We start from the raw sequence: 27,124 nt of genomic DNA, 5'->3' as shown, positions 1-27,124 counted from the left end.
CCCCCCACAGTCCCAAAACATGCTGAGGTTTAACTGCAGGGGCCAAATTGCCCATAGCGTGCATGTGTGTAAGAATGATGTGTGAGTATGCGCTGCGATGGGTTGGCTTCAGACCCCACCCCATAACCCTGAATAGGATAAGCAGTTACAAAAAATGGATGGATGGATGGGTGGGTGGATGGATGTTTTATTTGTATACAGAGTAACTGGCATTCCATCACTGGTGTTCCCCTGTCCTGGGCTCTATGCTGCTCATAATAGGCTTCAGATTTTGGGCCCCCAATCCAGACCAACCCAGTTATGTTCCAAAATTCTACACTGTGATGTAGGGCTGGCTGGCAGAAGTGGAAGGGAGGATGCCAGTGAAGTCCGAACCTCCGCAGCGACAAAGTGTGCTGTACGAGACCCAGAACAGCGTGCCCAGCAACGACAACTGCGCCCAGGACCGCGAGAGGTACAGTAGGGAACAGGAGGCCGACACGTTCACATCCACCTTCACCCAACAGCCCCCCCTGAGAGTAGTGCTGTTGCTATAGTTACTGTATTTGTTCCTCCTTGAGCAGCCCGGATGGCAGCTACACAGAGGAGCAGAGTTCGGAGGCCCAGATAAAGGTGCCCAATGTGGAGTTTGACGATGAATTTGACGATGAGGAGACGCTGCCCACCATCGGAACGTGCAAGGCGCTATATTGCTTTGAAGGTACCCCTTCGTCTAATGGCTGCTGCAGCAACACAGCAAAGCAAAAAGGCATTTTAACCACGGCACAGTTGAATTCTCTAATCCGATTGGTGGGAAGGGTGTTGATTAAAAAACGGTTAAAGGCATTTATACCACTGCACAGTTAAATTCAGTTGAAATCTGAGTGGTCAGAAGTATGTTGATTAAGGCATTAACACCACGGCACGGTTAAATTCTGTAATCTGATTGGTGCAGAAAGGTGTTGATGGGTGTTGATTCATTTATGTGCCACCTTCTCAGGGAATAATGAGGGCACCATCTCTGTGATGGAGGGAGAGCTGCTGTACGTGATCGAGGAGGACAAGGGTGATGGCTGGACCCGCGTGCGCCGAAATGAGGAGGAGGAGGGATACGTTCCCACGTCCTACGTCGAGGTCTTTTTGGACACCAATGGCAAAGGTGCTATGACATACATTTAAGTGCTGTGATGGGCGGCCGCGGGCTTCTCTGCTTCCTTGGCTGGGGGGCGCAGGTCAGAACCAAGGGGTGGATGCCTGGCTACTCAGCGCCGGTCCCAAAGTCTTACACCGTAGTGTAGGACATTTCCGTTTCATTCCCTGTTCCACTACATCAAGGAGCAGCCCTTGGACAGGCCGATCAGGCAGCTAGATGGCTTAATGACCACATCGTCCCATGTTTTTTATTTATGTTGATTGTATTTAATTTATCAGAGAAGCTAAAAGCTGTGGGAGTGCTGGCTGGAACGTGACCGCTGCCATGTTAGAGGAGAGAGCAGGATCCCAGCCACTGACAGCTGCAGTCTGTGCTCCCTCTCCCTGTTCCATTATTGTGTCGTCAAACTGCCCGCATACATTTGCTTCATTCGCTCGTCACATTGACAGAAGGGGGCTGGAGGAACATGACTATTTAAACCCTAACAGCGTTGAAGTTGTTTAGAGATTTTATGGCTTATGTAGCTCTGAAGGTCGTCCCCACCGATGTGTAGCATAGTCAGTAGCATTTTCCACGCTATTCTCAACAGGAAACCATGTTTTACAGGAGATCACACCCTTTTGATATTAAAAGATTCTCGCATTCATAAAGAAAAAAGAATTATAATGGCTTTTCTAACTGCTACTGATCCACCGCTTCTCATTCTCCTCAGCAATGCAATCTTAGGGAGCAGCAACAAGTCAAATTGACACATGAAGTTTACAAATCTGTTTCCCAAACATTTCCCCAAATAAAATATTCTTTTATGTTAGGCAGAGAATTGTATTGATTACCCAGGTCAAGTATCAGAATACATCTTTCTGTATATATTGCATTAAATAACATGTATTAATTATTAACTGCCAGAGGGTGACAATAAATAAATGTATCTGTATATCATAAAGGTGTTTTAATATGAATTCTTTATATATTACATTGCCGGCTCCTGACTTGCAATGCTGTAGGGCCCATGTCTCTCCTACTCCAATGAATAGTTGAGACATTTTAAATCTTATGAATCCCTGTTGGTCACAAACTGTTTTATAATGTTTCCGGAGCGCTTAACAGGATGTGCAGAAGACCTGAGACATGACACGTCATTTAGAAATGCATGCTGTTTTGCACTGTAGTAAATAATGCAAATTTATTGTGTTACTGATTAGCAGAAAAAAATCACTGAGAGACATTAAACGTAATAGCTGCTCTAGTATTGTAATTGCTGTAGGCATCCCTGCATACTTTAGGCAAAGTCCCATTATATAATAAATCTTTTTTCTCCATTCGACTTAACAACATCAAAATGCCATTCCCACTCATACTTGCACACCCGCTGATGTCAGAGTAACAGGTGTGCTGAGTATAGCACAGTATAGCACAGTATAAAGCAGTATAACTCCAGCAGGTGGGTGTTTTTCTGTAGGACACAGCTGGGTAGATCACTCAGGATGATCTGCAGATGCTGGCTGAGTTTCACCTTGCAGTGATGTGAATGTTTAGCTGATCGTGTCCTCGTCACTCAAGTCCCCTAAAAATGCCTCCCATTACAAACAGCCACTGCTTTTTCTCTGTCAAGCAGACTGTTGATTTAACATGCATGGATTTGTACACATATCTGCAGTCCTGCAACCTGTCCGATGATATACATTTCGGTTTCCCCTGTGATGTTGCTCTTGATAGCAGACCGTGTCTCAGACGTAGAGCGAAGTTGAAACCTTTTATGCAGTTCAAGGAGATTCTTCGTTTTTCCCTGACGTGTAACATCACCACTTTTTTTCTGAAATAGAGGGGAAAAGTGTAAGTAAATTTCATGTCGAGTGTTATTCACACAACCATTTCATTACTCATTTTATGCATACAGGGAAGAAATGAAATGCTGTCGTTACCAAATTAAAGCATGCTAGTCTTCATTTGCATAAAAACGTTTTTTTTTTTGCATGTTGGGCATTGATGTAAGCTGAAATGTTTCCCTGTGGCATTTCTGGCTTGATCAATGGCTTTCAAAACTAAGTGAAAGAAGAGAATATTAAACAGAAAATATTCTTCAGTAAGTATCGCTTGTGTAGATAGAAAAGCTACATTTGTGGGATAACTTCCCTTTGAATATTAAATCTCCATTAGATGATGACCTGTTATCATATAGATTAGCATTACCTGCATGTGAAAAGGGAATACAGAAAACAAACATCATATTGGGTTGTTTCTTTTTATTTTATACATCCTCTCTAACATGTTTGTTTTTATTTGTTTTTGTTTTATTTTATTCTCTAAATTGCAGATGCCTAAAAGTGTGGGCCTGGCACAGGAATGGCAGGGCAAGCTCCATCGGAGAAAACCATCTACGTTTTTAAACGTCTTTAGGCAGTGATACTGCAAAACGGGGGTCAGGTTGTGAGCGATTCAGTCTAACTTCACACTGAAGTCCGCTAAGTGCTGCTTCTGAGTCTGTTGCCAAAAGGACCAGAACGAATTTAGCAGCCACCTTTCTGCTTGTTATGTCAGTGTAGCTTGCTTCTTGATGTACTAACTTGGCCTCCATTTTTGTGCACAGAAATTGCTAGCTCACCCTCAAACCCCTCCCCCCCCCCCCATTTCCCACAACCCCCCACTCCAAGCACAGCCAACTGTGGTCAGATTTAGGACTGGACCAGGTGGGTGAGCTGTGGGAGATGAAACTGCAGCCATAACTTCAGCTTTTGTGAGCTTCATAGTCTCATTTGCATATCTGGCAAAGAGCTCTGATCTCATGATCATGTGATGTTCCTGCCCCTAGGGACATGGAGAATAGCATCCAGTAGTGGATGGTCACAGGACAAATGCAGGACCACAGTTATTGCGGCTTGTCAATGAGGACAAAATCCAAGTCTTTTTTTAACTTTACATTTCAAAAGCATGTAATGGTGATTCCAGCCCTAAAGCTGTTTACATGGTCTAACACCAACAATATAATGCAATTATGCTTTAAATGTATCACTGGTGCCACTATTTCCGGTATTTGCTTACTTATTATTTGTGCATCTGTTAGATTGAGGAAGCCAAGTCACATTGGCTAGGCACCAGTACTGCACTTTCACCCTGCAGCATTCTCATTGGTCGCAGCTCCTGCCACTGGCCACGCCTAAACTCCACCTCCAGACTGCTGCCATTGGCTCCTGTGAGCGCTGTGCAGCTAGACCCTCTAGGCAATGACGTTGTCTCCAAGCATTCCATGCTTCTCTTTGCCTCTGCCAGTCCTGAATGGGGGTGTGCCCTCTCGGTTAATGCATTGTCTGTACATTGTCCTAACCAATTTGCTACTGTTGTGTCTCGTGCCTGTGGTTTCATTTTCCTGTCTTCATTTTATTATTTGGTTTTTTTTACGTTGCCTCTAGCTTGATCACTTGTTTCAGTGTTGAATTTTCTTCAAGATCAGATCTCCTGGCACCGTGACACTTTCGACAGTGGACACCAAAAGGTTATGGATCCCAAGACCTTAAAATCTGGTATATATGTATAAATATTAAAATATATTTTATATATATATGTCTATATAATAATCACTGGCAAGTTATTTAAGCAGTGTTCCACAAAAGACTGCTGACGTGTTCTCTGGATTTAGTCTTTGGGATACTGTGTAAAACTCTCCTTGTCAATGCAGTAAAAAACACAATGAATCATAAATTCCCAGCATCAACGCAAATTATTGTGGTAGCTTCATGTCTTTCTAGGTATCCTGTTCATGTGTTTCACCTCCAGTTTTCCAAGGATATGGAAAAGCCGAACAGGTTCTTACTGAATTGTTTGTGCTGATAATTTGAGTAGATGTCATTTTGTCTGTGAAGAATCTGATTAACAACATAAGGTTGTTTTTTTATTATTATCGTCAAGGAGAAAGCTGTTTTGTGTGGAACCAGACAGTACATTATTGTCAATCCACATAATCCACGTTCTTTTCCTTATTTAAGGCACATAATGATTTTAATAATTTTTATAATTTTAACTTCTGGGTCAAAGAGATTTAAGCCATTTTAGCTGAATATATTTGTACCACTGTCTGCCAGTTCCACTTAATAATAAATCAGTTTCAACTGGTTAAGAGCGTAATTCTAACAGATAAAACAGTCTTCAATGAATAGCTTGACTGTTTTTTGAAGAAAACAGCAATGACCTGAATGTCTGGGACAGATATGTGATAGGATACTTTTTACTTATTTTCTCTCTATTTAAGAACTGGACATGAACAATAGCGTTAACAGTGAGTCAGCCGTCAAAAAATGTTTTGGCATAAAATAGATTTGAATTGCTCATTATTGGAAACAGTGACAGTATATCAAGATGAAGGATAATATAGCTGTAACTGTCCATTTTTTTTTACACGGAAGGCAGAAGTAATACCAATGCGACACCTACTGTCCAGCTCAACACAGCAGACCTCGCCACCCTCCGTATCCTGTAGAGGGTGCTATTGGAACTCTGCTGGTCCAGTTTATTTGTTCAAAAGTGGAAATACTTAAGTTTTCTATATACAAAATAGAATTATAAACAAAATAATGCAGTTTTGTTAAGTTGTAGAAATTTGCTTTGCTAAGTAGGATCCTTGGTTTTGTTCTGTTTGTGAAGTCTGCCAAATGCACTTTTCCATTACATTTGGGATGCTTGTTTCTGAGCACTGAAAACTTTACATTGTATTAACTGTGCCAAATAAAAAATCTCGGAGCATCAGCCTTCTGTTGTCTCAATTCATGTTCACTGTTTATTTTGTACACCTGCAATGGCTTGTTCCTGACAACTTGCTATTAGGTGAAAATGCTTGCTTAGATAAAATCCATTGCGTGTTTCATGTGCAAACTGAATGAAAACTGTGTTTCCCAGTGAAATAGCTGCCCAATCAAGATCAAGTCAGAAACAGTTAATACAGACGCTCCTCTGCTTACGAACTTTAAACTTACGAACTTTCAGACACGAAGTCCAAATTGTGTTCACTGGGCTCCCGTTTCCTGTCCGCAACATATTTTTTTTTTCTGCGTGCCAATTCTGCCTAGTATGACTTCTGGCCGCTACTCCCATCGCGCAGCAGCGTAGCGTGCGTACTCCCAGCGTCCTAGTTCTTTGTACTTGCGTATACCCTTGAAATGATGTTGAATAACGAGTTGCGTACATTTCAAGTTACGAAACTTGTTCGTAATTAGAGGAGTGTCTGTACTGTTTTAGGGCTGTATTTGTTACATTAAAAATCAATCACTGGACAATGATGATGTGAATCAGTGGGAATGACACAGTGGTACATATCACAGCTGATAAAGAGCAAAACATTTCTGCTTAACAGATGGAGAAGAATATCCTTTGCTTTAGTATTTCTTTGCACGTTTTTCTGTTTTTGATCTGAATTGATCGACAATATGTAAAAAGCTGAGTCTACATTTTGATGTCTGCCCACACTTTGGTAGGTTAAATTCTGGGGTCACTCGTGTCCTCAGGGAACATAGTTGTTTTTTAAGTTTATTGTATCCCCTAGACTCCAGGAAATAGGCTGAGAAACACCCAGTGGCAACTGGAGACCTTCAACTGAGGAGGGACGAGGCAGACTGGGGCCAGTTGTTCTGATAGGGGGGCCAGATCCAAAAAACCCCCCAGCATATTTTATCATCGTGGACTCTGAGAGGTGGGGCAGGGTGGCCTCCCTTATTCTGCAACCGTAGTGAGGATTGATAGTTTGATGGAGAAGAGCATGTCTCTCCAGTTAGCTAGGGCATAACGGTGTGGCGAGGAAAAGCCATGAGATTCTGAAAAAGCTGATTAATGCCATTAAATTCTTGGGTAATCAAAGCATTTCTTGTGCTCAATTTAGAATTTCTTGGCAATGCTAAACTAATTTGTGCGCATGATTTAATTCATCATGACCAATGAAAAAATAAAACTGTTAACCAGAGGTGCATATATAATCAAGAGGTGTAATATAATAGATAATCCAGAGGTGCATATATACCATTGGTGTATCTGACACAGTTCTGTTATGTCACAGAACATTTTGGTCACAGTGCAATAACAGAATCCATATAATATAATTAAGTAGTGTATAAACCCTACATGTCACAACAAAGACTCAGCCTATTAAGGTAAAAACACATTTATTAAGATTCACATTTCCAGGAGATCCATCCACTACTTCTAGAAATCGTACAGGGTGGTGAGCTTGGGACGACTTCAGATTAGATGGACGCAGCAAGTGACAGTTGTTTGGGGAACACCATCAATCCATCCATCTTCTACCGCTTGTCCGAGTCGGGTCACGGGGGCAGCAGTCTAAGCAGGGAAACCCAGACTTCCCTCTCCCTGTCCACTTCATCCAACTCCTCCGGGGGAATCCCGAGGCGTTCCCAGGCCGACCAAGAGACATAATCTCTCCAGTGTGTCCTGGGTCTTCCCCGGGGCCTCCTCCCAGTGGGACATGCCTGGAACACCTCACCAGGGAGGCGTCCAGGTATCCTAAGCAGATGCCCGAGCCACCTCATCTGGCTCCTCTCAATGAGGAGGAGCAGCGGCTCTATTCTGAGTACTCTGAGTCGGTTGCTTGTATTCGCAATCTCGTTCTTTCACTCACTACCCACAGCTCGTTACCATAGGTGAGAGTAGGAACGCAGATTGACTGGTAAATCGAGAGCTTTGCCTTTTGACTCAGCTCCTTCTTCACCATGACAGACCGATGCAGCGCCCACATCACTGCTGACGCCGCACCGATCCGCCTGTCGATCTCCCGTTCCATCTTTCCCTCACTCGTGAACAAGACCCCGAGATACTTAAACTCCTCCACTTGGGGAAGGACCCCCTCCCCGACCCGGAGGGAGCATTCTACCCTGTTCTGGCTGAGGACTATGGGCTCGGATTTGGAGGTGCTGATTCTCATCCCAGCCGCTTCACACTCGGCTGCGAACTGTCCCAGCGAGAGCCGAAGGTCACGGTCTGATGAAGCCAACAGAACCACATCATCTGCAAAAAGCAGAGGCCTAATCCTGAGGTCACCAAACCAGACACCCTCAACGCCCTGGCTGCACCTAGAAATTCTGTCCATGAAAGTTATGAACAGAATCGGTGACAAAGGGCAGCTGCCAATCAGACAGCCCTCCTTTCTAGTCTGAATACCATGATGGTTCCTCATTCTTGCTGTAAACCTGAATCAGACATTTTCTGGAGCAAAGCATCAGTGAGCTCCCCAAACGGACAGCATTTACCCTGAGCTCCCCAAAAGGACAGCATTTACCCTGACTTTCCTGAGCTATAGTCACATCCACTCAAGGATCGCTTCCTCTTAAGGAGACACTGAGACACATACTTTCATGTATCCATCACCTTCCAAGATGTAAAATGAGTTTTAATGACCGATCATATATTTATTATTCAGAAAAAACCAACACCATATTCAAGGAAAAATAAAATTACATCCCATGATTAAAAAAAAAATAATTCTTTTAGTACACAGGTGACCGTTTTGAGATCAACATATGAAAGAGATTTTCGATAACAGTATCTAAACACAAAAGGCAGAAGATTAGCTGAACATTCGTTGACAATCAGTCGAAAGAATATTTAATCTCTAGTTCCAAATCCAGCTCAATTATCGCAAACCTTAAGTAATTTAAAAATATTGCATTTGAAAATCAATATTTGCCAATGGTTTCAGTAAACATTGCAACACTGCTGTTTGGAATGAACAATTTCATATTATTATATTATCTTACCACTGGACAAAACTATGGATTAACCAGATAATTTATAGTAGTAGGACCTGCCAGGAAGTGTCAGTCACCCGTGTTAGCCCTTTACTTTTACTTGATAAATCTGGCAAAAGCTACAAATGGTACTTTTTACTTTTCAGAATCTGAAAATTGAGTGTTTTGGATGTTCCCTTTTTAATGGATAACCACAGCAAAATGTAGAATTAACTTAACTTCACTAAAACCACAGTGAAATCAGATACTTTAGTGCTGTGGTGGGCGAGTGATATTGGCTTAATGAAGATGAATGAAAAATTACTTTCAGAACTGAAACTGATATTATCAGGTTAAATTTTTGTATAAATGTGGCTGCACATAAATGCCCCAGCATTGTTCACATTATAAATTTATATTTTAAGAAAAATAATGTCAGGGGATTTCAGAGTCTGCACTGCTAGTTTTAATTAGGTCGGAAATAATGTCTAGTGAAGTTCTTCATTTTTCACTCAGGTCTTCAGATGTGGCAAATCTGCATCCTTCCAATAAGAAGCCAAATGTAAATGCGTATCATTCCTCTAGGTCCAGTTTTTTCTCTGTCCAACCTGCAGATTCCTCCTGGCCAGCATCTTCAAACAAGAGGCCTTTGTGGTAGCAAATATTAAGCCCATTTGTCTTTTTAGCCAACTGCTCTATTTGTAGTATTCCAGTTTGCTTGTGATTGTTTTGCAGCCCTTAGAGGAGAATACCCTCTCGTCTTTTGGGCTGTACACCATGTCTTTGGCGACTTTATCCGCAATGTCTTCGTCTTTTTCCATGTTCTGAATGGCCATCTCTGCCAGGGCACACATGCGGACGTGTCTGTATTCCAGAGGTAGGAATGGGATGAAGAAATCAATCAGGTTTTTATCAATCAGGCTGCTGTGCCAGAACCCACCTGGAGAGACATACAGAAACAGATTGCACCATGAGAGTTGAAAGAAAAACAATACAAAGGACCAGCATTCCACGGAGCATGTCCACTTCCACGTGCCGAGTGCTTTCTAGGAAACGCTTCAGGGTAACTGAGCAGCACATTGGCTACATCAGGGAATCCTTTCAGAAGCCGCCCGGCAGAATGTCAGTGATACTATTCATCAGGATCAGTGGGCCTCATTCACCAATGTTTTTTTCATGAATATTCAGACAGACATCAATGTTTTATCTGGGATTCGTACTTAAGTAAGAATAGAATATACACGTATGCAAGAGCATACCCTTGCACATCTGAGTGCTGACAAATTTGCGCGAAAGAATTGCTTATTGTGTTTTCTTCAATTCTAGTTGTATGATATTATAAAATTTAAACTTGACATTCACGGTAGAGCTGGGCGGTATGACCAAAAATTTATATCACGGTATTTTTTTAAGTTATATCGGAATCACGGTATACGATGTTTTTTTTTTTGTTAAAAGTATGACTGGGCGTTTACCACATTTTAGAGTATTTTACAGGACACATTTTTGTTTTACATTTTGCATTGTTCCCACATTAACTATATTATTTTATTAGTAGCCATTGCGCCTATCCGCTACCTTAATGATAACATATGGCTAACGTGTTTGTTGGCTAACTGCTTATAGATAAACGGCTAATGTTAAGGTGTTAACATTTTTTATGTGTTTTATAGTTCAGTGTTGCTGGAACGCAAGCTTTAAGAGAAATTTTGCGAGGTCAGTAAAGACCGGGATGTTGGTTTTTAAGATGCTTCGCCAGGTTTGACGTGCTACTTGAGTTCGTCGCCACAACTTTGTAGCACTGTTTGTATAGAGGCTTATCAACATCCTTAGCCTTTTCATGCTCATCTGCAAAATACTTCCAAACGGCACTTTTGCGTAATTTTTTTTTTTTACTAAAGCAGCTTGCGAAATGCCTTCAATTGCAGCATATGCCATGATCAGCCAACTCAGTATGTGTGTGCTAACCAGCGCAAATGCGTTTAGTGGGTATTGAGAGGAGGGGAGGGGCTGCGCAAGTATGTGCGTGTGCATGCGTGTGTAAAAGTGGAAATGAGTTGCATTGTGAACCTGTGGTCGATAAGTTTTCCTCAATAAGTTGAAATTGAATTTGCGAACTGAATTCAGATACAACTAATAAACTCAGATTGAGTTTTTTTAATGCGACAACTGCAGATTCAAGTATACACAATTCATATTCAGTTTCTTTTTTTTTTTTTTTTTTTTTTTCCCCCCTGTCGTGTCGGCAGTTAAGCAAGCAGGATGTTAGTCTGGGTGCCTTATTGTGCCAACACTTTTATTTTAACAAGTGGAGCTTCGGATTTAAGCTCCTCTTGTTACTTGAGGTATACTCTTTATTTTCATATTCAGTTTCTAGTAGCACAAACATCAGCCCATAGAGGTAGCCCTCAATGGCCACCACAGGTATCTCGATGGCGGGTCTCCCCACTCTGCGCCTCACTGACTGCTTAGATTAGTTTGCACGCTTCCCGTGTCAAGTCCAGTTAAGATGGAAAGTTCCTCTACCCTCTGTGAGAGCAAAAGCAACCTATCAAACACATCTATTGCCGATACCCGATTGTTTTCCATGTCATCTGCTAAGGCACAAATATTTGCTTCAGGCTCTTCTGTCGCCATTACTCTCTAAACGAACAAATCCTTTGAATGCTGATGAGGCCCTAAACAAGGAAGTGACGTCGTTAATGAAGGTCCGCCTTGATGAGCGGTCTGACAGTTGGGAATTGCAAATTGAGTTTCCCCCCCCCAACATGCAATGCAATTGCCGGGGATGCCATTGCATTTGAATAAAAAGGCAAAAAACCCATGGTAATACGAAATGCAATTCAGTGCCTTGTTTTTCTATTTATTATTCAAAATATTTTTAAATGAATTAAGGATTGCATAAGCACTTTGTACATTGAATTGCCAATTGCAAAATGTATTTAAAAATTACATGTTCAGATTAAATATTGAAATGACAAATGCGTCCTCTGATTGAATATTGAATTGCCAATTGCAAAATGAATTGCCATTTCAATTTTTGTGCTTATAATCTTCCATACTGTTTAGGATAGCAGACTGTTGTGGGTTGAAGTATTATATGCGAATTTCCACACTGCCGGGGATCTTCTGAGCCGAATGCTTGCAAATGTGAAGGGGTTACTGTAGTCTCAAAAAACTGTTTAATGATTACAATAATTATTAAACTATTAAACCGGGCGTTTACCAATGCTAATTAAGAACAACTAGCGTGCCCTTTCAATTTACAAGAACAAATGGATTCATCATAATAAGAACACATAATAAGAACAATTTTGGTGCCTGAATTCGTCGTCATTTACCCAGTGACCTGGGGGGAGGAGGGCGCACAGAAGCTTAACCTGCTAAGCCACTGCCCCCCCCAAAGTAATAAGACACAATGAATAAATAAAAATGAAAAGGACGCTAATAATAAAAGATAAAGTAACATACTGTTCTTGTTGTTGAACACCTCAAGAGACATTGCTGATTCTAGGTGTGACAGCTGAATTTCTTCCCGATCTTTTCCATTTTTCCAGAAATCCAGGACCACCTGCGTAATGCTTTCTCCACCTGCATTACTGTACAAATGATAAGAAACCACCTATGCTGATTTTCACTGAACCCAGCAACTGAACTCTTAACTCAAAAATGCAGATAATGCCAAACCTCAAAAACAAGCACGATGACGTAAAAGGAATGGCACAAAATTTTAATTCAAGGATACCAGAAGAGTCAAACAACAGCAGACAAATAAAAGGATGAGGCAGACAAACAAAATAATTCTATTTAAGTTACTCACCTAAGAAAAATGAAAATTGCTTGTCGATAGGACACACCATCCAGCATCTCGTAGTAATCCAGGAATGGCTTAATACTGTCAATAAGTCCAGTGTGCATCTTGTCCATTTCATCAAATATAAACATAGAGCGAGCACAACTGGACACATTCCCTTTGATCCACTGCTGCAGTTGGGTCTACGTAAACACCATAGGAAAGCAGGAGAAATGCATGTCAGTGAAAGCCTGGAGAGAGTCAGGATGGACACGTGCACTACAATGTGAAACCGGGAAGTTATCATAGCTTGATTGGTACTGAAATACAAAATCCAAATTCACAGTCAACTACAGCCAGTGTCACATGACTAATGAACAAATTCAGCAGGGGTTATGTGTAATATCTGCCAATATTACCCTCTTGTTCTTACTTTGTAGATGTCAATTTCACGTGAATGTGGAAAGTGAACAGTGGCCACGAACTGGTGCACAAAGCTGCTGGACATCCCTTTTTTGTAGATACTGGAGGCTATGAGTTGACTGACGAAGTTCTTCCCAGTTCCCGTCCATCCATGGAGTGAAAGGACAAGAGGCTTTTTGGGATTCTTGTTGTTTACAAAGCCAGAAACTGCCTTCAGTAAAACCTTTGACGCTATGTGCTGCCCGAAGAGCTTCTGTTCAAGGTCCACTTGGAGCCCTGTGAGAGTTTTGAAATTTTCAGTCAATGACCGATTCAAATAAAGTAGTATCAATCACCCGTTAAAGGTGACACTGGGTGTCATATAAGTATCAATCACCCGTTAAAGGTGACACTGGGTGTCATATATATATATATATATTTGCCCACAGCATTAACGTGAGCAAATAAATAGTACTGCAAGCCACCCATAGTTAACGTTTCAAGAAGGACAAAGACGGGTTAGTGGGTCAAATGAAACAGCAAGTTACGTGTTCTCTAATTTGAATTACCGACTGGGGATTATACCCACCCGTTGAATTGAAACCAATCCATTGGTCACTGCACGATTCTTGAAAATAATTGTATATTGTCTTCCCTAACAGTGCACTAGCTCCCAAAACAACCGATACTGTAAATGGTTCAAATGCATTTACGTTAACGAAAACGGCCGGTAGTAAAAACCATGCAATTAATGTTTTTTGCATTTTTATGACTTACAATACATCTTTTAAAATAAAGTAATCGGTATACGCCGTGCATAGACAAAAAAAACAGCTACGGAAGCGGGGAGCCAACCGTTCACTTCCGTGTCCTTACTGGTGACGCACAGACTGTCACACCGGAAATCGTCATTATTGCGACCGACCAGCCTCGCGACACTGGGACTTGTCGTTACACATAATATTTAGGCCTGCATTAGGGACACGAACGATCCTGTAAAGCTGACTTGCATCAAAACGCGTTATATGGAAGACGTGCAGACTAATAATCATGTTAACAGGGAATGAACGACTCCGATGGAACAACATATTACGAAAAATAATGAGCTGAGGTTGTATACATTTGCTGGGAGACGTATTATACCAAAACAGACTACATACAGTTTTGTATAGGAGGTGAGGATTAGATCTGGTTGTATTTAGAAATGTCCTACCTGTTCTGTTAAATGAAATCCATTCCGGTCTACAGCACTCTTGGAAATAGTAAAACACATTCTGGTAACTGGCCAGGAGGCCGGTGAGAGCCGCTGCCATCCCCACGGCGATGCCCGTACTAATAGGCTCGATTGCCGCGGTTAAAATTAGATTAGAGAAGACCCAGGTCAAAAAGACGAGTCTTGTCCGAGACTGCATTCCACTTTCTTTGTGCGACAAACCTTTGGAAATTATTCTTACTTTACTCAGAACTGAAGTGTTTAAGCAGAAGACCGAATGATCGCTTTAAGTAATTAAAAAATATTGTACACTCTTGTATTCAGTTTAGAATCCTGCGCGGTCAAAACCATGTCGTTCATTCACATTACACTTGATAACATATCCTTGTATAAAATGTACTTAACGTTTGCTACGATGCAGCGCGCTGGATTTGGCGAGTGAAAGTGACGTCACTGCGACCACGATTATCAGTGAAAGGTTATGTTTCTTCTGTGTGTTTTTTGGCATCATCGGGCCGAAGTTCAGAAATAGATTTTTGCCAACATATAATATTTTCAAAGTTAACCTTGTCTGTTTGATGATCTTGTAAAACACACGATAGCACTAGACAAACATTTGTTTTAGGGTCGTCCCTGTTATACAGTGACTTATCTTGTATGTTAACACAGGGTCAACATAACAATGAAAGGATAAGTTGGAAAACAATTCTCTCAACATTGGAAGATAAGATGAAATTAAATGAAATAAAGAATTAAAAAATCATAAAGTAGGGAATGTCCCAAACCATACTGTAATGCCCCACTACTCTCTGTAGTGATGTCCGGCTGTGGGCAGAGGAGCCCCAGTACCGTACTGTAAGCTGTGCCGTCCCCACTACTCTCTGTAGTCATTTCCGGCTGTGGGCAGAGGAGCTCCCGTACCGTACCGTACTGTAATGCTGTGCCGTCCCCACTACTTTCTGTAGTCATTTCCGGCTGTGGGCAGAGGAGCTCCCGTACCGTACTGTAATGCTGTGCCGTCCCCACTACTCTCTATAGTGATTTCTGGCTGTGTGCAGAGGAGCTCCCGTACCGTACTGTAATGCTGTGCCGTCCCCACTACTCTCTGTAGTCATTTCCGGCTGTGGGCAGAGGAGCCCCCGTACCGTACTGCTCTCTGTAGTGATTTCCGGTGGGTGCAGAGGAGCCCCCGTACCATACTCTAATGCTGTGCCGTCCCCACTACTCTCTGTAGAGATTTCCGGCTATCTGCAGAGGAGCCCCCATACCGTACTGTAATGCTGTGCCGTCCCCACTGCTCTCTATAGTGATGTCCAGTTGTGTGCAGAGGAGCTCCCGTACCGTACTGTAATGCTGTGCCGTCCCCACTACTCTCTGTAGTTATGTCCAGCTGTGGGCAGAGGAGCCCCCATACCGTTCTGTAATGCTGTGCCGTTCCCACTCCTCTCTGTAGTGATTTCTGGCTACGTGCAGAGGAGCTCCCGTACCGTATGTAATGCTGTGCCGTCCCCACTGCTCTCTGTAGTGATTTCCGGCTGCAGCTCCGGGAGCTTCATGTCCATGTCCAGCCCACTTTTTTTTCAGGAAAGTGAAAACTGGATAAATGAGGCGATACTTCACTTCTTATTGGTTTTATTTGCTTTTTTCAAATATGAACGAAACACAAGTTCTTCACATGTGAGGTATATTGCACTATACAAATTTTTACCTGTAAATGGCTTAAACAAGAATAACATAATATCTATAACAGTAGCCATCTATAACGGCAACAGCTGCCTGAAGTTACGTTCTAGATCCATCAGCGATAGGTGAAAATCCGCGATATAGACAGACCATATAAACAAACATTTCTTTGTAGTTTAAGCCTTAAATCATAGGGCTTAAAACAAAGCGAAAAGTTCACAAAAGGTTTGCTCACAATAATATAGGGCCACAAGCAAGGTATGCAATACGCAGAGAACTGTGATGCGTCGGGGGAAAATTCGCGATACAGCGGCGGATCACTGTATGTGGATTTAAATTAAGTAACTTTAATTCATATATAATACCTGCCCCCTCCACCGTCCTGGCATCATCACTGCTCATCAGTCCCTCATTCTTGGCAGAACAACCGCGGTGGCAGAACACCGACTGACAGGGGACTACTGGTCAGAAACTACAAATGGTTAAATGGTCACTTGTGCTTTAGTTTTTTATATATACATTTTTTTAATTACATTTGCGCACACATTGATTCGTCATGATAAGCTATAGAAATACGCTAATATTTGAATTGGTTTAATATTTTGCAACAGGTTAACCACATTTACATGCTGCCAGTTCTTTTCGTTCTTTTGTAAAAATCTCTCTGATTTTGGCACATTTGGCCGCATCCTCCTCCAACGCTTTTTTTTCTTAGCCTGGCCTTTTCAGGCTCCCCCCCTTGGTCTCTTTTTTTCCATACTGTTACGCTAACTGCTATTTTACCAAGTTAATCTGTAGGCTAAAAGTCGGTCTATTGGGCGTAACCAACTTGAGCGATTGGGAAGGGGAGAACTTCCTCAGGTGGTAGCACCCGCATGTCATCTATCATTATAGGAAGGCTGCGATGTCAGCTGTAAATGTGGATCTACGCATCTGGTCAGGTAAAGTTGGATTACTACATGTACAATATAATAATCTATACCACAAGTGTGTCTGCTGAGGTGTGGCATGAGTAAATGGTGTCCTGTAGTTGTGTTCTGGGCAAACAGCAACTCTGTATGTAACGGACTGTTTTGCCAGGTCCCTTGAAGTCTGTTTTAACGGTATTTTACTGTAAAATAAAAGCGTACGCATATTACAAAGGTGAAACATGAAATGCAATGACTGTAATTGGGAAAAAAAATGAACAGGAAGATATTTTTATATTTTTAGTCACTGTCTACTTTGAAAGTTTACTATTAAAATAGCAAAGACCATCACGGATGTGATTTAAAGTACACTGCTCAAAAAAATTAAAGGAACACTTTGAAAACACATCAGATCTCAATGGGGAAAAAAAATCATGCTGGATATCTATACTGATATGGACTAGGTAATGTGTTAGGAATGAAAAGATGCTACATTGTTTGATGGAAATGAAAATTATCAACCTACAAAGGGCTGAATTCAAAGAAACCCCAAAAATCAAAGTGAAAAAATGATGCGGCAGGCTAGTCCATTTTGCCGAAATTTCATTGCAGCAACTCAAAATCGTACTCAGTAGTTTGTATGGCCCCCACGTGCTTGTATGCATGCCTGACAACATGGGGGCATCCTCCTAATGAGACGACGGATGATGTCCTGGGCGATCTCCTCCCAGTTCTGGACCAGGGCATCACTGAGCTCCTGGACGGTCTAAAGTGCAACCTGGTGCCGTCGGATGGACTGAAACATAATGTCCCAGAGGTGTTCTGTTGGATTTAGGTCAGGCGAGCGTGGGGGCCAGTCAATGCTATTAGTTCCTTCATCCTACAGGAACTGCCTGCATACTCTTGCCACATGAGGCCGGGCATTGTCGTGCACCAGGAGGAACCCAGGACCCACTGCACAAGCGAAGGGTCTGACAATGGGTCCATGGATTTCATCCCGATACCCAATGGCAGTCAATGTGCTGTTGTCTAGCCTGTAGAGGTCTGTGCGTCCCTCCATGGATATGCCTCCCCTGACCATCACTGACCCACCACCAAACCGGTCATGCTGGACAATGTTACAGGCAGCATAACGTTCTCCACGACTTTTCAGACCCTTTCACATCTGTCACATGTTCTCAGTGTGAACCTGCTCTCATCTGTGAAAAGCACAGGGTGCCAGTGGCGGATCTGCCAATTCTGGTATTCTACGGCAAATGCCAATCGAGGTCCACAGTGCCGGGCAGTGAGCACAGGGCTCACTAGAGGACGTCGGGCCCTCAAGTCATCCTCATGAAGTCTGTTTCTGATTGTTTGGTCAGAGACATTCGCACCAGTGGCCTGCTGGAGGTCATTTTGTAGGGCTCTGGCAGTGCTCATTCTGTTCCTCCTTGCACAACGGAGCAGATACTGGTCCTGCTGATGGGTTAAGGACCTTCTATGAGTTAAGGACCTTCTATTTTATTGTTATTGATTAAAAAAAAAGTTGTTTGTTGCGTTAACTGTTCGATGAAAATTTTTTGAAGTGTTAATTTAATAATTGCTCCACATAATTTTTATTTATTACGAATGTCATATTTATTTATTTATATGTTGTTACTGTTAATTTTATTCTTTTTGATTAAAAACAAAGTTATTGAGAAAGTTTATGATTTTTTTTTTCTTTTTTTAGATAATGAAATGCTATAAAATGTCCACCTTCCTAGAATGTTTTCCTTATGTTCCAAAGAAATCATTTCTGCGGCATAAATAAAGGACAAATATCAGTAACTGGCGCAAGTTTGGTGCCTTTAGGATTTTCCCAGCCAGAGTTAGACAGGAGGGGGCATTTTGTGGCAAGGTGGCCTGCTATAAAATGCCCCCCCCCCACCTAGAATCTTTTCCTTATGGCCCAGCCCAAAATACTTTCTACACCATAAATAAGGGACAAATATCAGTAACTGGTGCAAGTTTGGTTCCTGTAGGATTTTCCTAGCCAGAGTTAGATGGGTGGGGTGGGGTGGGGTGGGGTGGGGTGGGGGGGCCTTCTGGCTGTACGACTTGTTAGCTGTACTGCACATACGGGGTGTAGAGTGAGTGGTGAGATTTTTGTGACTTTTGATTACATTTCAGCAGAATGAATTCAACTAAGTGTCAAAAATATCTTTCAAGTTAATCAGTCCCTTCTTGCGACTGAAAGCGACTGTATTTGCACAGACTAGCATTGTCGAGAAGAAAAGCATTACTGTAGCCTTTTACTGAAAAAGTTACTGTCACATTTGTGATGAATTACAGGAGGTTGTGAATGATTTCTTAAGGTTCGATTGTAAAATGGCATTATAAACAACTAATTAGAGTTTTTTTTAGTCGGCTTAGAGCAAGAAAATGAATTTACAGCAAATTTATTGCCATCTTTTAAAATATCGAATTTGAAAATCAATATTTGCACAGTTGTTTCAGTAAACATTGCAACGCTGCTTTTTATAAGGAACAATTTGATATTAGGGGTACAGATAATTATCCTAGCACTGGACCAAACTATGGATTAACCAGAGAATTTATAGTAGTAGGACCTGCCAGGAAGTGTCAGTCACCTGTGTTTGCCCTTAACTTTTACTTGATAAATCTGGCAAAGCCAGCAAATGCTACTCTTTTTACTTTCCAGAATCTGAAAATTGAGTGTTTTGAATGTTCCCTTTTTAATGGATAAGTATAGTCAATTGTAGTACAGACTGAATTTCACTAAAATCACTGTAAAATCTGATACCGTACTGCTCTGGTGGGCGAGTGATATTGGCTTTATAAATGACAAAGAAATATTATCTGTGTAAAAGATCATCTTAATTTCTTGCATAAAATGTACGTGCACATAAATGCCCCAGCACTGCTCACATTGTTTAGTTTATATTTTTAGAAAAATATATATTTTTTAAATATTCAATTCATTTTTATATAGTGCCTTTTTATATAGGCATGATATGTTGTGATATGTTGTGATACATTAAACATCATTAGAGAGAGTAACACAGAGCGGGGAAAAGGAAGGAAAGAAATTAAAGAAAGAAAGCCAGACAACAATGGAGGAAAGGAACCAAAAACTCCCAAGGAGAAAAAACACACTAGGGGTCCAAGGTCAACTGGCCTCTGCATTGGTCACGCAGATCTTCAGATGTGACAAATCTGCATCCTTCAAGTAAGAAGCCAAATGTAAACTCATATCATTACTCTAGTCTTTTTGTCTTTATAGCCAACTGCCCTACTTGTAGTACACCAGCTTGCTTGCAATTTTTTTGCAGCCCTTAGAGGAGAATACCCTCTCCTCTTGTGGGCTGTACATCATGTCTTTAGCTACTTTATCTGCAATGTCTTCATCAGGTTCCATGTTCCGAATGGCCATCTCTGCCAGGGCACACAAGCGGACGTGTCTGTATTCCAGAGGTAGGAATGGGATGAAGAAGTCAATCAGGTATTTATCAATCAGGCTGGTGTGCCACAACCCACCTGGAGAGACATACAGAAACAGATAGCACCATGAGATGTGATGGCAAAACAATACAAAGGACTAGCATTCCACGGAGCATGTCCATAGCTGCGTGCCGAGTGCTTTCTAGGATACGCTTCAGGGTAACTGAGCAGCTGTTCTGCATAAGAGACGAGGACATGTGAAACATTCACTGAACAAAAACCCCAAATCCAAAACAGGGCAGCACATTGGCTACATCAGGGAATCCTTTCAGTAGCCACCCGGCAGAATGTCAGTGATACTATTCATCAGGATCAGTGGGCCTTTTCTTTTTTTAAGAAAAGCTGACTCACACAGTCTTCACAAATATTCAGACATACATCAATGTTTTATTTTGGATTTGTTCTTAGGTAAGAATAGAATTTATACACACGCAGGACCACACCCATGCACATTTGAGTGCTCACAAGTTTGCGTGAAAGAATTGCTTATCGTGTTTTCTTCAATTCTAGTTGTGTGATAAGATTTAAACTACAATAACATGATCATTTATGATACAGTAATTCTTCCACATTTGCAAACTTGACATTCAGAGTTTCAGTTATTTGCGAGTAGGACGTGAGGAATTTAACAAATATTATGAAGCTTGCTGAAAGATCACAGAAACACACAGATGACACGTAAGCCAAAAAACAATACTGAAAATGATACAGATCACATAAATCATTAAATATATAAATATTACTGATACTGTCACGCCCCGCTCCGTCCGCTCCTAGTGTGTGCCACGCCCCCTCATTATCCACGTGTGCTTCCCCGATCGTGCCCAGCTGTTTCCTGTTTCTTTTGCCTTGTCCTGTGTATATGAGTCCGCGTCTCCCCATGTATGCTAGATCCGTCATTGTAGTGTCCGTTGATGTCCGTACCTGTCAGTCCGTTCGTGACAAATAAACCCGTTTACCTGACTTCCTGGCTGCTCTCGCCTGCTTCCCTGCTCGCCTCCAAGCCGAACGTGACAGATACATAATAGTAAAAGTCTTATCTTGGACATGCCGTACATATTTGTCTTGCGACCAGCCTCACTCACACGTTGTCTCTGTGACCGTGGAATCTCGCGTTTCTTGCAGTAACATTTCAGTGCCATTTTATTTGCATTTATAATAATGGGTCCTAAACATAGTGCTGCCAGAGCGTGCAGTAATAACTGTGTACATACATGGGCATAGAGGGTTTGTATATTATAGAAAAAGGTCTAGATAGGAAATGACTATTTGACATGCAGGGTGTACAGTACTGTTTAAGAAACTGGTAATAAATAGAATCTTTATGTTACTGTTTAGGATAGCAGGCTGTTCTGGGTTGAAGTTATGGGTGCCCAAGTATTATATGCGAATTTCCATACTGCTGAACGTTTGCGAATGTGAAGGGGTTACTGCAGTCTTAAAAAACACTTTAATAACTACAATTTTAAATAATTATTAAACTATAAATATAATTTTATAATTATTAAAATATTTTGTGACTATTAATACTTAGCAATTAATAATTACTACAGAATGAGTAACAGCATCCCATACATCTTTGTGTTATTTTATATCCACTACTAATGCTACTAAATATGACCTGTTTGCTGTTCAAGCATAGGAAACTTCAGAAGGTGGAGTTCCACAGTCTTTAGATTTTCATTTGACTTCATCCTGACTTCTCTCTCAACTTTTCTTATTAATTTGTATTTGTGATTTCTTTGTATGCACACTAACCCTGGAAGGCTTCAGGCTCTTTTATTGGAATTGGCAGGATATTGATATATGCTAATTAAGAACAACTAGCATGTCCTTTCGATTTACGAGGAGAATATGATTCATCATTATAAGAACACATTTACGAACAATACTGGTGTCTGAATGCAGGGTCAGGCCTGGGGCAGGGTGGGGGGTCAGTGTCCAACGGAGATGTGATTATGGACTTGAAACAGCTAACTTCTAATCATTCACCCAGAAGCTTAACCTGTTAAGCCACACACTACACCCCAAAATAATGACACAATATGACATGCACTAAAAAAAAAGAAAACCAAAAGGACACTAAGAGTAAAAGATAAAGTAACATACTGTACTTGTTGTTGAACACCTCAAGAGGCACCTTTTCTTCTAGGTCTGACAGTTGAATTTCTTCCCGATCTTTTCCATTTTCCCAGAATTCGAAGGCAACCTGCTTAATTCTCTCTCCACCTGCATGACTGTACAAATGATAAGAAGCCATTCCTACTTATTTTCACTGAACTGAGCTCTTAAATAAAAAATGCACATGAAAATGCCAAACCTCAAAAACAAACACAAGGGGGTCACATGGCTCCGGTGCAGGATGGCGAGTTCAGTAAAACACTCCGTGCATAAAACTAACTCTAAAAACCCTGAAAATAATGTAAACTTTAAGACTGTTCAGTGGGATTATGTCTACTACACCAGTGAGTAAACAGTGTGAAATTTTTACAAGAAAACGCAAAACTGTGACAGAAAAACCGAAATTGCTAACTTCATGTTCACGTCCTCTTTTGGACTTTGTAAACACCATGCTTCCACAGTGGCTCGGAATGTCATCGGATGTATCGTTCACGCTGGAGTTCATCGCATGCTAGCTCCAATAAAGCCAAACCAGCATAGAGTTGTGCTCGTCAGATTTCTTAAGTTTCAGGAGAGGGAATCAGTCTTTCGCTCTTTTAGGAATCGCGAAATCATCCATGAGGGGGCAAGGGTATATCTTACTGAAGACCTCTCATCGGAGACTATTTGACAGCGTCGCGAATTCAACACCGTGAGAAAGCTCTTCATGGACAGAGGTATCTACCGCGGCTTCCATCCTCAGCCTTGTCAAATGAGGATCGTCCATGAGTGAAGGATTCTTCTCTTTTCCTCTCCTAAGGAAGCAGATGAGTTCTACAGCAGCACTTATTTGAATGCTGGATGAATGGAGTGGACAGGTTTCAGACTGAATTTGTTACGAATGAGACTGGTTCCTTTAATGTTGAGTCTATTGAAAGCCTAATACTGTATTTTTTGCTTTATCTTTATCTTTTGACAGTGGCTGAAGACTGGTCTCTGTTTTTTTTTGTACAATAATTAGAATAGTTAAAATATTGAAGATTTGCTAGATGAAAATTACTCCCCACTTCATAAGCTCATAGAGGACATTGATAGATGGAATCTTTTGCCTCTTTCTCTCCTTGGTAGGATAAATTCAAACTAATATTCTACCAAGATAAAATTATCTATTTCAGTCTGTACCTTGTTATTTAAGCACTTCATTTTTAAAACCTATAAACGGGTTTGACCGGACTCGACTAAGAGAAGACACCTCATCTGACTGCATTCTGCCACAATACGCTGAGGGCACGACGGGCAGGTAGGCACTGGAGTCCAGGAATAGGGGTAAACCATGAACACATTGGAAACATGAACACGAACGAGGCTGAGACGTAAATGACAGGACTAGTGAAACATACTCTGACGCGCACTTAAATATACAGGACTAATGAAAACAACTCGAAACAGCTGAGGACACGGGGATTCCACACGAGGCTAAGGAGGGGGCGTGGCACACAGGAAGATTGGACGAGCAGGGTGTGACACATGCATACCAGAGAAATCAAACAACAGTAGACAAATAAAAGGTAGAGGCAGACAAACAAAGGAATTCTCTTTAAGTTACTCACCTAAGAAAAATGAAAATAGTGCGTCGATAGGACACACCATCCTGGTTGTCATAGTAATCCAGGAATGGCTTAATACTGTCAATAAGTCCAGGGGGCATCTTGTCTATTTCATCAAATATAAACATAGAGCGAGCACAACTGGACACATTCCCTTTGATCCACTGCTGCAGTTGGGTCTACGTAAACACCATTGGAAAGCAGGAGAAATGCATGTCAGTGAAAGCCTGGAGAGAGTCAGGATGGACACGTGCACTACAATGTGAAACCTGGAAGTTATCATAGCTTGATTGGTACTGAAATACAAAATCCAAATTCACAGTCAACTACAGCCACTGCGTCACATGAGTAAAGAACAAATTCAGCAGGGGTTATGTGTAATATCTGCCAATATTACCCTCTTGTTCTTACTTTGTAGATGTCAATTTCACTTGAATATGGAAAGTGAAGAGTGGCCACGAACTGGTGCACAAAGCTGCTGGACATTCCTTTTTTGTAGATATTGGAGGCTAGGAGTTGGCTGACGAAGTTCTTCCCAGTTCCTGTCAATCCATGGAGTGAAAGGACAAGAGGCTTTTTTGGAGTCTTGTTGTTTGCAAAGTCGGTAATTGCCTTCAGTAAAACCTTTGACGCTATGTGCTGCCCGAAGAACTTCTGTTCAAGGTCGACTTGGAGCCCTGTGATACGACAGTTTTGCCATTTTCAATCAATTACCTATTCAAATAAAGAACTATCAATCACCTGTCAAAGCTGACACTGGGTGTCATAAATAACAAAATATGCATTTAGCCGATGTGACTGTAACATTTTATAAGATACGAAGTAGTATTAATGTCAGCAAATAAATAAGTGCTTAATACGGCCGGTGCGATTAGTCGACGCTGAAAATGCGTCGCCATAAATATTTTAAATCGACGTCTTTTTTATTTTAATAAAAATAACATTATGATTACTAAAAGGCTTCAATTCACTATAACAAATATTTTTCTTGAATATTACTACGTAGTAATGTAGTTTAAATCGTCACAGAATAAAGAGTTGGTTTTACACTGCAAAGTTACAGAGGCACTAGCCTATTCATGATTATTAAATTATCATTAGAACAGAGAGTTTTTAATATCTTTTGTCCTTGTAGCTGCTAAATACACCCATTATTGAAGCCATAAAATTGTCAGCCTGCTACTTTAGAATCTCTTGAACAATTGTTTAAGAACATATTTAGGAAATCTAGGCTTATTCTACGTGGATTGACGATGCCAGTGTGTGTTCGGGCGCATTGGGCTTGATGGGGCCAGTTTGATTATGGTAAACTGAAACTGAAACGAAAACGGGCACCAAATAAAAGAAAATAATTCGTGAACTGAACTAAAAATTAAAACTATATTTACCAAAAATAACTTGTCGGAATTAATCAGCCAAAAGTAGCGCCACACCACCAACATCTTTTTACCCTTTTTATTCACAATTTCTCGTCTTTTAAAATACAATATGTATCCGATTAATATTTTAGGCATACTGATAATTTGCCTATCTAATTGTGAGTGAAAATAATATCCGTATAATGCAGAAAAGCCCATTATCTAAAGCCCTGCAATAACATACTTTGTTGTTGTAAAAATAAAATTAAACTAGACGGTCTGTTTAACTTTCAGGAAGAAAATATACGGGTCACTAATATATAGTGACCTACCGCAAGCCACCCATAGCTAACTTCTTAAAAGTACAAAGACGGCTTAGTGGGACAAATAAAACAGTTAGGCCTACTTATCTGTTCTCTAAAATATCCAGCTGGTGATTATATACCCACCCGTTGAATTAAAATCAATCCACGAGTCATCGCATGATTCTTGAAAAAAACTGTATGTAGTCTTCCCTAATTTTACAATTTCTGCCAAAACCTTTCTCGCTTCTGTAAATGGTTCAAATGCATTTACGTTAACGAAAACGGCCGTTACTAAAAACAGTGCAGTGAATGTTTTTTGCATTTTTATGGCTTACGATACATCTTTTAAAATAAATTAACCAGTATACGCCGTGCAAAGACAAAAAACAACTACGGAAGCGGGGAGGCAACTGGTGGACTTTCCTGTTCTCACTAGTGACGCACCGACTGTCACACCGGGAGTCACTATAGTGGTGGGCGGATCGGTCCAAGTATTGATAATATCAGTAATAATGTTAGTATCGATATTGATCAATACCAGTTTAATAAATGAACTCCGGCTGTCTGTGTAAGCGCTGCCGCTCACAATTGCCGCTCCCCGCTGTCACAACGCAGAACAGGCTTTGGTCCTCTTGTGTTTTGATGTTGTACCATCACGTGACTCAGCGCCGCCAGGCAAGCAAACAGGCGCACTTGCACAACACATAGACAATACGGAGCATCATGGGCGTAAATTACGGGGGATTGTAGCCCCCTCCCAGTAAATTAAAACCAGCTAATACAACCCCCAATAATCATGTTTCCCCCCGGGAATCCCCCGTGATGGGTGGAGACCTCAACCCCCACAATGTTCCAGCCAAAGTTACGCCCTTGCGGAGCATAAGAAATTATGGCAGAGAGAAAGAGGAATGCTGTGTGCGTTCTTTAGTTATAATAAAGTATCTATTTACTTGTAAACTTTGCCCAAATTGTGTCCTGGCTAATTAATAAACAACTCACAAAAACACTTGAAGGTAATAAAAATTAATTCAGCTTTAGCAAATTGATGATGCTTCCACCTTAATTATTAAAAAGTATCGGTATTGCTATCGGCGATACTGGCCCTGTAGATATTAGAGTCTGCTTTTGGTTGTTCTCCTGTTTGGTTTGACCCCTTGTGATCCCTTTGTTGTGTTTCCCTTTTGTATTCATTTTGCTAAATAAAAAACCCTTTTTGCCTGAGAGCCATTACATGCCATAACATTGACAGGTTATTTATGGAGCTGGTAGGGAGGAGAAAACCATAAGAGAAGATGATCACCATAAATATCCAAAAGGAAACAAGCGAAACAAAACACCCACAAAAAACACAATTCAGGTCTGTGAAAGTGCATTAGCCATGGGGTAACTGATTTAGGGACGTGAGAGGATGGTGATCAG

General features: G+C 41.2%; 3 protein-coding genes across 31 annotated transcripts in view; 1 reads left to right on the top strand and 2 right to left on the bottom strand.

Annotated features, from left to right (window-relative positions):
• Nucleotides 1-5,869, top strand: part of fnbp1b (formin binding protein 1b) — a 62,828-nt gene extending 56,959 nt beyond the window's left edge. For 17 of the 26 annotated variants that reach the window (XM_023807830.2, XM_023807825.2, XM_023807829.2 and 14 more), the window contains 3 exons: nt 330-454; nt 561-700; nt 980-3,440. In XM_023807830.2, coding sequence (XP_023663598.2) covers nt 330-454; nt 561-700; nt 980-1,158 — 444 coding nt within the window. In that variant the 3' untranslated portion in view covers nt 1,159-3,440. The other 9 variants (XM_023807826.2, XM_023807836.2, XM_023807840.2 and 6 more) reach the window with 2 other exon arrangements.
• Nucleotides 5,870-8,495: 2,626 nt separating this feature from the next.
• On the bottom strand, nt 8,496-15,245 carry LOC111841871 (torsin-1A-like). 3 transcript variants are annotated; one of them, XM_072714495.1, is made up of 5 exons: nt 15,188-15,245; nt 13,080-13,345; nt 12,674-12,849; nt 12,325-12,452; nt 8,496-9,793 (listed from the first exon to the last, which is right to left on the bottom strand). In XM_072714495.1, exons 1-5 carry the CDS (start codon nt 15,228-15,230, stop codon nt 9,549-9,551), a joined length of 858 nt encoding a protein of 285 aa, XP_072570596.1. In that variant the 5' UTR covers nt 15,231-15,245; the 3' UTR covers nt 8,496-9,548. The 3 variants fall into 3 exon arrangements, with proteins under 3 accessions (XP_072570596.1, XP_023663761.1, XP_023663762.1); XM_023807993.2 differs by lacking the exon at nt 15,188-15,245 and adding an exon at nt 14,262-14,720; XM_023807994.2 differs by lacking the exon at nt 15,188-15,245 and adding an exon at nt 13,638-13,940.
• A 4,305-nt stretch (nt 15,246-19,550) lies between these two features.
• Nucleotides 19,551-26,308, bottom strand: LOC111841816 (torsin-1A-like). 2 transcript variants are annotated; one of them, XM_023807867.2, is made up of 5 exons: nt 25,850-26,308; nt 24,454-24,719; nt 24,046-24,221; nt 22,445-22,572; nt 19,551-20,371 (listed from the first exon to the last, which is right to left on the bottom strand). In XM_023807867.2, the coding sequence occupies exons 1-5, from the start codon at nt 26,025-26,027 to the stop codon at nt 20,127-20,129; spliced, it is 993 nt and encodes a 330-aa protein (XP_023663635.2). In that variant the 5' UTR covers nt 26,028-26,308; the 3' UTR covers nt 19,551-20,126. The 2 variants fall into 2 exon arrangements, with proteins under 2 accessions (XP_023663635.2, XP_072570595.1); XM_072714494.1 differs by having other exon boundaries at nt 24,454-24,584; nt 25,850-26,307.
• Nucleotides 26,309-27,124: the final 816 nt, after the last annotated feature.

The sequence above is a fragment of the Paramormyrops kingsleyae genome, chromosome 7 (genome assembly GCF_048594095.1).
Source record: "Paramormyrops kingsleyae isolate MSU_618 chromosome 7, PKINGS_0.4, whole genome shotgun sequence".
In the NCBI taxonomy this organism is placed as follows: domain Eukaryota; kingdom Metazoa; phylum Chordata; class Actinopteri; order Osteoglossiformes; family Mormyridae; genus Paramormyrops; species Paramormyrops kingsleyae.
This window is presented reverse-complemented; position numbering and strand designations above follow the sequence as displayed.